A 13,433-nucleotide genomic window follows, 5' to 3' on the forward strand; every position below is an offset into this window, starting at 1 on the left:
TAGTCCAGAGTAAAAACAGAAATACATTATATTTAGTAAAGTAGGTTGCCGGTAGGGTCAGGTTGAGTGGGTCAGCGGGGTCGGAGGTCAGTATGCAGGCAGTGATACCTGGAGATGAACACAGAAGGGGGGACGCCAGAAAAACTACATAGGCAATAGCATCACGAGTCGACTTGATGAGGAGAGGAGAGGAGAGGAGAGGAGAGGAGAGGAGAGGAGAGGAAACCATGACCCAGTGGGGTGAAAGAGGCCTGTCAGGTGATCATGTTTCTGTATCCCGGCAGCCTTGGCCCATATAATTTTGCAAATTTAAAGCCAGTTAAAAACAGAGCATCATCCAGCCCCAAGTTACTCACCCATCAAGTTACGACACATCTGGCCACATCTCTCCACATTAGGTTTGCCGGCCCTGTTAAAAACCTCTGCACGAACTGTATTCTAAAAGCGGTGGTCCTGCTGGCCAGGTGGATGAGGCCCTGTCCTCCCTCCTCTCTAGGCAAGTACAAAACCCCCTGCTGGACCCAATGCATGTCGTCCCAGAAGAAAGCCAGAACCCTTGTCTGAAGTTGTGCTTGTAACCCTGAGGGTGGCTCCATGCAACTGAGCCATGTTTCTGTATCCTGGCAGCCTTGGCCCATATAATTTTGCAAATTTAAAGCCAGTTAAAAACAGAGCATCATCCAGCCCCAAGTTACTCACCCGTCTGAAGACACATCTGGCCACATCTCTCCACATTAGGTTTGCCGGCCCTGTTAAAAACCTCTGCACGAACTGTCTTCTAAAAGCGGCGGTCCTGCTGGCCAGGTGGATGAGGCCCTGTCCTCCCTCCTCTCTAGGCAAGTACAACACCCCCTGCTGGACCCAATGCATATCGTCCCAGAAGAAAGCCAGAACCCTTGTCTGAAGTTGTGCTAGTAACCCTGAGGGTGGCTCCATGCAACTGAGCCAAAGCACAGCGGCCACCAGGTAATTGAGGACAAGGGTTCTGCGTCTGTACGACATACGGGGAAGGAGCCATTTCCATTTTTGAATTTTTTTTTGATCTTTTCCAATGTGTCTACCCATTCTTCTTTTCAGTTTCTTCGTCTCCAATAAAAACACCTAGGTATTTTAGGCCGTCCCTCCGTCAGGCAAGATCCCGGGGAAGGACCGGAAGACCATTTTCCCACCTGCCAATGGCCAGGGTTTCACTCTTGTGCCAGTTGACCCTGGCCGCGTACAGGCGGTTTAATAAAACCGTTAAATTAGATAAAACATCTACATCCCTCTGGATGCGCACCATTATTAATATATTATCTGCGTAGGCAGATAAAACTATTTTTCTGTGAAAAGACGGTAAATACAGGCCATCCACGGTTGCATGGATCCTAGAGAGAAGGGGTTTGAGGGAGAGAGTGTAGAGCATTCCAGAGAGGGCGCAGCCCTGCTGGACGCCTCCACGCACCCTGAAGGGAGCAAACAGACTGCCATTGAACTTTAGCATACTTGCAATCTCACAGTACAGGATGCGGATCATCGCTATGAAGCCAGGGCTGAACCCGAACCTCTCCATCACCTTCCAGAGGAACTCGTGTTCAACCCGGTCAAAAGCCTTTTCCTGGTCTAACGAAATGAGACCAGTATCAATGTCCAATGATCTGGAGACTTCCAAAACATCCCGAATTAGGTGGACATTATCTACTATGGACCTGCCGGGCACACAGTAAGTCTGGTCCCGGTGGATGACCTGCTCTATAGCTTCCCTGAGCCTGGAGGCCAAGGTCTTGGACAGAATCCTATAATCCATACACAGTAGAGACACAGGGCGCCAGTTCTTAATCTCTTGGAGAAGCTGATCAGGCGGGCCGGCTCGGTGGTGGGGATGAAGCTGGAACCTCTGGCGACAGTGGCAGAGAGGAGAACTATCGACAAACTGCGGAGCATCATGGACAATGTCCGCCACCCTCTGCACACTGTCATCCACAGCCAGAGAAGCCTGATCAGCCAGAGGCTACGCCTCCCCAAGTTCAGGACCAACAGACTGGGGAACTCATTCATCCCCCGAGCCATCAGGCTGTTCAACTCATCACTGGGGGGGAGGAGGGCCAACAGAGAACCGGAACATTTTTATAGTTATTTTATATTATTTATATTCATATTCTATTTTTAATTTATTCTATTTTATTTTATTTCTTATTTTCTTATATTCTATTATCTTTAATAGGTTTGATGGGGGGAATGGTGGTGGGAAATTTGTAGATGCTGTAGATCTTTGAGATGCTAATTTCCCTGGTGGACACCCCCTAAAGGGATCAATAAAGTTATCTTGAATCTTGAATCTTGCAGGTTGCCCTTTTTTGGCAGGAGGGTGACCACCGCTCTAAAATCGGATCTTTTCTTTCTAAACTCTGACCAGAAATGACATAAAGCCTCTCTAAAACTATTGTCCTGGGCTAGGCTGCAGTTAAAATGCCAGTATGCACTCCTGGGCATAATGCTCTTTCTCGTGACTTCACCTAAAACCAGCGAGTGATCCGTAAAACCAACTGGCATGATGTTACACTGCCTAAAAACACTGAAGTGATGCCTAAAACAATAAAAATGGTCAAGTCTGGCCAGGGAGATCCTACCATCACCTAGGCAGGACCAAATGTATTGCCTGCTGTCTGCATGCATCCTCCTCCACACATCCACCAGGCCATGAGAATAGGCCAGCTGTCTCACACAATGTTGCGAGGCTGGATGAGGCTCTGCATGGTTGCGGTCTAAAAAAGACTCCCCACCCAGGAATAAAAACTCTTCACCCCACAACCATTTACAACAATGCCGACTTTTTCTAAAAAGTTCTTCCACTCTGTACCGTTGGTGGGAGCATAAATATTAATAAAAACCAAGGAGTGGTTTTGGAGGCGCGCTTTCACCATCAGACACCGTCCCCTCACCACATGCTCCACCTCCAGGGACGATGGAGTGAAGCCCCTTGAAAAAAGGAGGCCCACTCCACCACTGAGGGTGGTGTTGTGGCTCAGCAGCACCTGTCCTTCCCACTCCTTCTCCCAGTCCGCTTCTATGCTGCAGTCGCTGTGGGTCTCCTGGAGGAACAGGACATCAATGCGTTTTCTTTTTGCTGTGTCGAACACTAGTGCCCGTTTTCTTGTGTCCCTGGCTCCGTTGACATTCAGCATTCCCATTTTGAATATGTTCATGCCAAGGGAACAGATTAAAATCAAAGACAGTAAAAAATAAGTACAAGAAACCATGGCAAGATAATTTTTTCAATTTAGCTGTTCTTGCTTTGCCCATGTGTGTCCTGAGCCTGTAAATTTCAGGGTCGGTGAGGCCTGACATTGCCTTATTTCTAATTAAAAAGCTTGCTGACCGGATAAAACGGGGCCTGTCAGGGAAATATGTTCCCAGATCAAGACCTTTCATGCCCTTGGTCTGGGTAAGGAACTTTTTAAACAAGCTTGAGGGGTACAGGTCAATTTCCTGCCCCTTTGGCATTGTGCCGGACAGTTCGCTGCCGTCCGATATAGACTCGCAGTCGCTGGTTTCTGTGTCTGCTGCTGTATCCTCCAGCCTTCCGGTCTTGCCCCCCTTGTCCTTCATGACGCTTTTCCGCTTGTTCCGCCGCTTTGCGGGAACAAGCCACCACTCGGACGCGCCACTCGTGCCCTCACCTGCGCACACAGCTTCCTCACCACGCTCCCCTGTGCTCACTCCTCCCTCACCTTGCTCCCCTATGCTCACTCCTCCCTCACCCCGCTCACCTGTGCTCACTTCTTCTTCACCTTGTTCACCAGCCGCTATCCTTGGCCCATCGAGTTTGGATCCTGTCTCCAGTCTCTCCTGTCTCACCCAGTTCAACTGTTTCACCCAACACCTCACCATTTTCCCCCAGTTCATTCGAATCACACACCACTTCACTCATCACACCACTCAGATCACGCACCTCCCCAGTTAAATCCACCTTCCCCCCTGATTCACCACTCTCACCATTCATTTCTACCACCATCTCCACAATCTCGCTCCCTCCACTCACCTCACTCTCACGCACACACTCGTCCCGCTTCTCCTCCATCTGCAATTCCGCTGTCGCTCCGTCTGGGGCAGCGGAGCCTCCCTCTGCACTGAGCCGCCGACGCCTCGCCGCTGGAACGGGCTGCGGGGCCGCGGGCACCACGGACGCGGCTCGGACAAGCCCTTGCCAGGTGCCCCTCCTCATTACGGTTGATACATTTGAGGGCGGAGGAGCTTGCAAAAAGTGTGTAATCGAAATTGTCCACCCGGACGATGAAACGATAATTAAATTCCTCCGCCCTATTGTTGAGGATCATGTGCACCTGCCTGCGGTGAGACACTAGGTGACTTACAAACTGAAAGCATTTTCCTGATGGGAGAGACCACTTTCCCATGCCAGGACAGCTCCCGTACCAGGAACTCGTCACTGATGAACGGCGGCACATTGGACAGGGTAATCAGGTTGTGTCAGCGGAGTCACCTGGACGAACTGTCCGCCCACAGTGATCCCCGTCTCCACCAACATATTAACCTGTTCCACCTTGGCCAGGAACAACAACACCGCCCTATTCATGCAGGCGGTGGATTTGATTGAGCTGTGGCCAATTTTTTGGCCCACAGCCAGCGCCACCTCCTCCACACTAAGCACGGAGCCCGCACCCACCTTGACTCCGTGCTTCCGACTCAAGCCGGTTAAACCGGAGTTGGCCGCCATGACGGCCGCACACGGTCGGCCGCCCCACACACTCACACAAACACTCGATAAACTAATACAAACTCACAAACACCACAATAAATTAAACTATATTGTTCAGCATTCACACACACACAAAAAAATATAGGAAAAAAAGTGCTTTCACGCAGTTTTCGCTCGCTCAATCGCTCGCTTGCTCCTCCGCTCACACCCGTCTCACTGGAAGAAGAGAAGAGGAGAGGAGAGGAGAGGACCTAACCTAATGATTAGACAACCCCCTAAGTATGATAATTTGTCTGTCTATGATAGTAACTGGAACTACAGAATTAGTAACAATAAGCTTTTTCAAAGAGGTAGGTTTTAAGCCTAATTTTAAAAGTAGAGATGGAGTCAGCCTCCCGTACCTGGACCCAACAATCCCAACATTCTCCATTCTCTACCGCTTATCTGGGGTCGGGTCATGGGGGCAGCAGCCTAAGGAGAGAAGCCCAGACTTCCCTCTCCCCAGCTACTTCTTCTAGCTCATCCGGAGGGATCCCCAGGCGTTCCCAGACCAGTCGAGAGACATAGTCTCTCCAACGTGTCCTGGGTCTTCCCGGGGGTCTCCTACCGGAGGGACATGCCCTGAACACCTCACCAGGGAGGCGTCCAGGGGGCATCCTAACTAGATGCCCAAGCCACCTCATCTGGCTCCTCTCAACGCGGACACCGCAGTAATGTGAAACCGATCCGCCTGTCGATCTCCCGCTCCATTCTTCCCTCACTCGTGAACAAGACCCCGACCTAGACCTTGAACTCCTCCACTTGGGGCAGGATCTCCTCCTTGACCCAGAGAAGGCACTCCACCTTTTTCCGGTTGAGAACCATGGCCTCGGATTTGGAGGTGCTGATTTTCATCCCAGCTGCTTCACATGCGGCGGTGAACCGATACAGTGATAGTTGGAGGTCACGGGCCGATGACGCCAACAGGACCACATCATCTGCAAAAAGCAGAGACCCGATCCTGAGGTCACCAAACCGGATCCCCTCAACACCATGACTGCACCTAGAAATTCTGTCCATAAAAATTATGAACAGAATCGGTGACAAAGGCCAGCCCTGGCGGAGACCAACCCTCACCGGAAATGAATTCGACTTACTGCCAGCAATTCGGACCAAACTCTGGCACCAATCGTACAGGGAGCGGACGGCCCGTATCAGCGGGCCCAACACCCCATACTCTCGGAGAACCCCCCACAGGACCCCCCGAGGGACACGGTCGAATGCCTTCTCCAAGTCCACAAAACACATGTGGACTGGTTGGGCAAACTCCCATGCACCCTCGAAGACCATGCTGAGGGTGTAGAGCTGGTCCACTGTTCCATGCCCAGAACAAAAACCACATTGCTCCTCCTGAATCCGAGGTTCGACTATCCGGCGGACCCTCCTCTCCAGTACCCCCGAATAGACCTTACCAGGGAGGCTGAGGAGTGTGATCCCCCTATAGTTGGAACACACCCTCCGGTCCCCCTTCTTAAAAAGAGGGACTACCACCCCTGTCTGCAAATCCAGCGGCACTGCCCCCGATGTCCACGCGATGTTGCAGAGTCGAGTCAACCACGACAGCTCTACAACATCCAGAGCTTTAAGGAACTCCGGGCGGATCTCATCCACCCCGGGGCCTTGCCACCGAGGAGTTTTTTTGACTACCTCGGCAACTTCAGCCCCGAAGATATGAGGTCCCCAGGCCCTACTTCCTCACTGGAAGGCGTGTTGGTGGGATTGAGGAGGTCCTCGAAGTATTCCTTCCACCGATCCACAACATCTCGAGTTGAGGTCAGCAGCACACCATCACCACTATACACAGTGTTGACAGTGCACTGCTTCCCCTTCCTCAGACGCCGGATGGTGGTCCAGAACCTTTTCGAGGCCGTCCGAAAGTCGTTCTCCATGGCCTCACCGAACTCTTCCCATGCCCGGGTCTTTGCCTCGGCAACGGCCGTAGCTGCACTCCGCTTGGCACGCCGGTACCCATCTGCTGCCTCAGGAGTCCCACAGGCCAGTAAGGCCCGATACGACTCCTTCTTCAGCTTGACGGCATCGGTATTGCTGCCACGACAGGCACCAACCACCTTGTGGCCACAGCACCGGTCAGCCGCCTCAACAATGGAGGCGCGGAACATGGTCCACTCGGACTCAATGTCCCCCGCCTCCCCCGGGACATGGTCAAAGCTCTCCCGGAGGTGTGAGTTGAAGCTCCTTCTGACAGGGGACTCTGCCAGGCGTTCCCAGCAGACCCTCACAACATGTTTGGGCCTGCCAGGTCTGTCCGGCATCCTTCCCCACCATCGGAGCCAAATCACCACCAGGTGGTGATCAGTTGACAGCTCCACCCCTCTCTTCACCCGAGTGTCCAGAACATGCGGCCGCAAATCCGATGACACAACCACAAAGTCGATCATCGATCTGCGGCCTTTATGTCTGAACAAGGTGTTCGTTATGGACAATCTGAGACGAGCACAGAAGTCCAGTAACAAAACACCACTCGGATTCAGATCAGGGGGGCCGTTCTTCCCAATCACACCTCTCCAGGTCACACTGTCATTGCAAACGTGAGCATTGAAGTCACCTAGGAGGACGAGGGAGCCCCCAGAAGGAGCACTCTCCAGCACTCCCTCTAAGGACTCCAAAAAGGGTGGATACGCTGAACTGCTGTTTGCACCATAGGCACAAACAATAGTCAGGATCCGTCCCCCCACCCGAAGGCGAAGGGAGGCTACCCTCTCATCCACCAGGGTAAACTCCAATATACAGGCACTGAGCTGGGGAGCAACGAGAATTGCCACCCCTCCCTGTCGCCTCTCACCATCGGCAACTCCAGAGTGGTAGAGAGTCCAACCCCTCTCGAGAAGACTGGTTCCAGAGCCCTTGCTGCGCGTCGAGGTGAGGCCAACTATATCTAGTCGGAACTTCTCAACCTCGCGCACCAACTCAGGCTCCTTTCCCACCAGAGAGGTGACATTCCATGTCCCTAGAGCCAGTTTATGCAGCCGGGGATCAGACCACCAAGGTCCCTGCCTCCGGCTGCTACCCTAACCCCAACACAATGCATCCGACCCCCTTGGCCCCTCCTACAGGTGGTGAGCCCACAGGAAGGGGGTCCCATGTTGCCTCTTCGGGCTGTGCCCAGCCGGACTCCATGGGCAGAGGTCCGGCCACTAGGCGCTCGCCAACGTGCCCCACCCCCAGGCCTGGCTCCAGGAGGGGGCCCTGGTGACCCGCATCCGGGCAAGGGAAACGTAGGACCAATGCTGTTCTTCATCATAAGGAGGTCTGGGCTATGCTTCGCCTGATCCCTCACCTAGGACCTGTTTGCCATGGGTGGCCCTACCAAGGGCATAAAGCCCCAGACAACGGAGCTCCTGGGATTATTGGGACATGGAAACCCCTCCACCACGATAAGGTGGTAGCCCAGGGAGGGGACAATCCCAACAATCATTTTAAATGGTGATGTTATATTTCAAATTTAGTCTACCTTGGATAGATTCAGATTATTTTTAGATGCTAAAAATAAATCTTAAATCTAAACACAAAATATCAAATCTAAATGATGAGTTGAAATGTTTAGCCTAACTGTAAATGCTAAATCTTAAATGTAAATTTTTAAACTGGTTCTAAATGCAAAATCTAAATGTTGAATCTGAATTTCAAATATAGATGCAAAATCTAAACAACACTAAATATCTACTCTAAATAAGTTGAAATGTTGAGTATACAGCTCAAATCTAAATGCTAAATATAAATCTTGAATCTAAATCTCAAACATAGATGCTAAATCTAAATGAATCTCAAATGCAGACGCCAACTATAAATGTTAGATATAAGAACTAAATCTCAAATCTAAATGATAAGTTTAAATATTAATTAGTAGGACATCTTAAATCTAAATGCTAAATCTATGTCTAAATGTTATATTTAAACAATCTCAAATCCCAACAGTCATTTTAAATGGGGATGTTATATTCCAAACGGATTCACTTTTTTTCCAAAACAGATTTGCTAGCTTCAGGATCATATTGTAGTGAGCTAGGGTTCTAGGTTGTGGAAGAACTCAGACGCAGACTTCTGTTATCTTTTTCTATGGTTCCTGTGTCCCATTCACCACTCGACTCCAGGAAGTGCCACTTTATTAAACTCTGAACAGAATACACATGAACAAAGGAAGGTCTCCAATCACACACATACTGTAACCTCGTTTATGGTGTCCAGGTGCAAACAGTAATTAAAACAGTAATTAAAAACATCAATTATTAGAAGTTAATAAACAGAATAGTAACATTGAAAGTTGCAAAAGATAACATTTATAATGAACAAAAACACAGGGTTAACACCAACCTGAACCCACAGACATGCTGCCACAAAGCATGCTGGGAAATTCCCACACTGACCCTCCCCAACACGCTACAAAATGAAAACTAATATTGAAATCACATTTTGACTTTATTGACATTTGCTGGTCGAGGAAACGTCAGTTTGGGCATTATTGCACTTTTTCCAAAACACAAGTGATCGCATCAGGTTTATATGAAAACTAATGTTGCACTCACATTTAGACCTTATTGATGTTTGCTGGTCAAGGTCAGTGTTGGGGTCCAGGGTTGTGCCTGCTTTGTCCTGAAGGGGGCGTTGCTGAGCTCGATTGGCAGCAGCTGGCACTGCCGGCAGGCGCACCTCTAGGCAATTTACATCCTGCTGCCTACTTAAGGTGCGTGCGTCTGCCTATCAGTGCCAGAGTGTTGGTTTGGTTTCCCTTGTAGAGTGTTGGTTTGTTTTCCCTTGGAGAGTGTTGGCTTGGTTGGTTTTCCCTTGTTGTGTTTTTGTTTGGTTTCCTTTGCCAGAGTGTGGTGGGTTTGCCTCTGGTCCCGAGTTCTCTACAGTCCTGGAGGATTGCATCCAGTCCCGAAAAACTAGTGTTGCACTCACATTTGGACTTTTTTTGACGATTGCTGGTCGAGGACACGTCAGTTTGGGCATGAATTTACCTTTTTTTCCCAAAACACAAGTGATCACATCAGGATCATATGAAAATTAATGTTACATTTAGATTTTGACTATGATATTGGAAATAGACAGTTGCTCGCCATCAAGCTTTCCTTGATTAAATGGCTGCATTGGCTTGAAGGGTCAAAGCTTCCTTTTGTGCTTTGGACAGATCAAAAGAATCATCAATACATTCACAAGAATCATCAATCAATACATTCGCATTGCCAAACATCAGAATTCTCGCTAAGCCCGCCGGTCTCTTTTCTTTTCCAGGTTGAACTTCAATTTGGTTTGGTGTCCTGGGTCAAAGAACGGCAAACCTGATGGCTTCTCCCGCATCTACCCTGCCCTTGACAACCTGGAGGGTTCGAAACCCAGTAACATTCTGCCAGACTACAGTTCAATGGGGTACGCTCCGCTGAACCTGATACTGCAGCCTCCATTGAGTGTCCTATTGGCCACCTGTACACATTCGTTCCCAGGTCCTTAAGTCGGGTCATTCTTCTCAGCTTTCTTGCCATCCTGGAAGGAGACACACCCTAGCCTTCATTTGTCATAGATTTTGATGGCCAACTGGGAGAGGATGTCCGTGCCTTTGTCTGTGCCTGCTCAGTCTGTGCTCAGTGTAAGGCCTCCACACAGCCTACATATGGTCTACTTCAACCCCTGTTGGTACCCATAAGACCTTGGTCCCATATTGTCATGGAGTTTGTTACCGGCCTCCCGTGTTCTGATGGCAAAACCACCATTCTCAGAGTCATCGATTGTTTCTCCAAATCTGTGCACCTGATTCCTTTCGTTAAACTTCCTTCAACTAAAGAGAATGCAGGATGATCACACATGCCTTTAAATATCATTGCCTTCCAGTTGCTGTTTCTGACAGAACCCCACAGTTCATCCCTCACTTTTAGAAAGTGTTCTGTAATCTGATTGGTGGTTCTGTCAGTCTATCCTCAGGCTTCCACCCTCAAAGGAATGGTCAAGCTGAGGGAGCTAACCTGCAACTGGAGACCACCTTGCAGTGCATGGCATCGGAGAAACCATCATCCTGGAGCTGCCATTTACCCTGGGTGGAGTACTCCACTAACTCCCTCCCGTTTGCTTCCTCGGGTCTCTCCTTTTGACTGCTGTCTCGGCTACCAGCCCCCCTGCTACCTGTCCAAGAGGTGGAGGTTGGAATGCCTTCAGTCCATGCTTTTGTCCGCCGGTGTCACCAGACTTGGAAGAGGTCACAGACTGCGTTACTGCAGGCCTCAGCCAAGTTGAAGTGACCAGCATCGCATCTCTGCCCTGAGGAACAGCTGGTCTAGCTTTCCACGTGAGACGTTCCACTCAAGGTGGACTCTTGGACACTGGCTGCCCGTGCCCGATTCATCGGACACTACCCCATTGTGAAAATTATTGGTCTGAGCGCAGTTCCACTGAAGCTTCCCCCCACCTTCCATCGTGTCCACCCCACTTTCCATGTCTCCAATATTAAACCCTTTATTAGTAATCACCTCTTCCCTCCCTCTAAGCACCTCCCTCCCTTACTGATTCTGATCTGTAATTTCATGATAAATAGGAAGTGATTTTGTTTGTTTGTTATTCATGTATAGGAACTCCACCTGTCTACTTTGTGTCTTTCCTTTATTTAACCTCCATTTTGTTGACACACCTGATCTTTGGTATTAATTACTTTGGTATTTAAGTCAATCTGCCTTTCTGCCTGTGCCAAATCTTGCCAGTAAGTTGCAAGTAAGTTTCACATGTTTCACCAAAGTTTTTGTAAGCATACAACCTTTGTTTTTATCTTTTTTTTAAATCTTTTTGAGTTCTATTTTTGTAAATTATAATCATAACGATTTGTCTGCACTCGTGTTTTACTGTTACACCTCATTTTTTGCTTGTTGATGGATGTTGTTGAAGGCTTGCTAAAGCCATTAAATATTTGAGCTTTGCTGTGTTGCCAGCTTGTGGGTCTTTCTTCTCAAGAACCTTTACAGCTGTACTGTCAGCAAATATATAATAAACAGTTCTGTATACATTGAGCTTAAACATGGGAAGGTCAGCATGTTTGTAGCAAAGGAAAAGATGAAATAGGTTATTTTCCACAAACATCCATTTCATATTAAACATTTTTAATAACCACACAAATATAGGGATAATTAAAATATAGCATTGCTCCTGTAGTTCATCATCACTGTTGACCGTAATGTAAAATAGATTAGGTTTTGAGAGGAACTTACAATTGATTTTGTTAGATAAAAATTCTTTTGATGACGTAGAAGTTTCAGAACATGATACTCACATTTCTTAATTTAGTATGACTGACTTTGAAGAACAGATTGAGCATCCCATAATTCGAAAAAACAAGGAGCCACTGGAACCAGCCGGCCATCAACCAGTTCAAGAACTAGCCTGTTAGCAGCTAGCAAGTGAAGATGTCCAATAAATGACCCATCCAGAATGGTTGCCATCATGAGATGGGAACAAGAGCTTCCAATGGCGTGGATGGCAGTTACTGTATTTTCACGACTATAAGGTGCACCTAAAACACTGAGATTTTCTCAAAAATCGACGGTGCGCCTTATAATATTGTGCGCCTTGTGTGTGGACTGAGTTCCAAAATCTGCTGTGCGCCTTTGGTGGGTGCACTACAGTAAACGCTCCGCCAAACGATTAGCAGCACACCTACGTGTAAGGATCCCCTAAAATGGCGCCGGTCAAGCGAGACGCGTACGAATGAGGCTTACTTTAAATTGCAGGCCATCGAATATGCGGCTGAAAATGGCAATCGAGCAATCTTAGTGTTTTCGCTTTATGAGGAGGCGGCATCTCTCCATACGCGCGAGGACAACTGTTGCGCAGCGGCTGCCCGCGGATTACCAGGAGAGGGTGGCCAGCACCTACTGCCACGACAAGATAACCACGCCCAGCCACAAGTGTCTTCATGTATTGTAAGATCTTTCAGAAAATTAACGCTGAACCGGAACCGGTCAGTGAGTCCGATTCAGATGATTAAGAAGAGGAATTCGGGATGTTGGACATTGAAATAGTGCAGCTGTTTAATTCAGATACAGAAGATGAAAATTTGGATGGTTTTGAGGTGGAAGAATGAATATTTTGTTCAATAAATGTGTCAAAACTCACCGTTTTACTTCTGTTGTCATTTTTTACTGTATGTTTCAACATGCGCCTGATAATACGGTGCGCCTTATGTATGTTTTAAATACAGAGAAATAGCACCCATAACTGAGACTGCGCCTTTTAATACAGTGCGCCCTATGGTCGTGAAAATACGGTACTCATGTGCAAATCATCAAGTCTACTTTCAGGTTTTTTAGCTCAGATTCTATCCACTGCTGTGATGTTTGTGGACATGGAATGGCTAGAGAAACATTATTTGCATGCATCTCGGGTAAAATGCATATGCGCAACACAAAGAGAGTAATACTGCTCATGTACTAAACAGGCTGGTGTTCAAACTAGTATCAGTACTGAATGTAGTCTGCTTGTTTTGTGTAAACTGGCCTGGATGACATAAATCTTGAGTATCGATCAAATAAACACCAATAGTTATATACATTTTTTCTTCCTTTGTAAATTTGTTGAGTCCTTTCCACATATCTTGTTTATTATTTGTTTCTCTTATTTCATTTTATGAGAAAATGAATCAGTGCGACATTAATTAATTAATGTGATGTAACGCTTGTCAAGTATAAATACTACTAAAATG

The 13,433-nt window shown here is 48.1% G+C and overlaps 2 protein-coding genes across 5 annotated transcripts in view; one reads left to right on the forward strand and one right to left on the reverse strand.

Moving 5' to 3' along the window:
• Positions 1 to 4,157, reverse strand: part of LOC130533152 (mucin-5AC) — a 39,608-nt gene extending 35,451 nt beyond the window's left edge. For both annotated transcript variants that reach the window (XM_057046341.1, XM_057046343.1), the window contains exon 1: positions 4,022 to 4,157. The gene's annotated coding sequence lies outside the window, so the exon portion shown is untranslated. The remainder of the gene's footprint in view (positions 1 to 4,021) is intronic.
• The window catches only part of LOC130533151 (cytochrome P450 4B1), a 29,804-nt gene extending 18,150 nt beyond the window's left edge, over positions 1 to 11,654 (forward strand). Inside the window, exons 11-12 of one of the 3 annotated variants that reach the window (XR_008952493.1) lie at positions 9,989 to 10,123; positions 10,662 to 11,654. Coding sequence is in view for 1 of the 3 variants with exons in the window: in XM_057046339.1 (XP_056902319.1) it covers positions 9,989 to 10,039 (51 nt within the window). In the remaining 2 variants the exon portion in view is untranslated. Of the gene's footprint in view, positions 1 to 9,988 lie in introns of all 3 variants that reach the window. The other 2 variants (XR_008952494.1, XM_057046339.1) reach the window with 2 other exon arrangements.
• The last annotated feature ends 1,779 nt before the right edge of the window (positions 11,655 to 13,433 follow it).

The sequence above is a fragment of the Takifugu flavidus genome, chromosome 10, assembly GCF_003711565.1.
Source record: "Takifugu flavidus isolate HTHZ2018 chromosome 10, ASM371156v2, whole genome shotgun sequence".
Taxonomy (NCBI): Eukaryota; Metazoa; Chordata; class Actinopteri; order Tetraodontiformes; family Tetraodontidae; genus Takifugu; species Takifugu flavidus.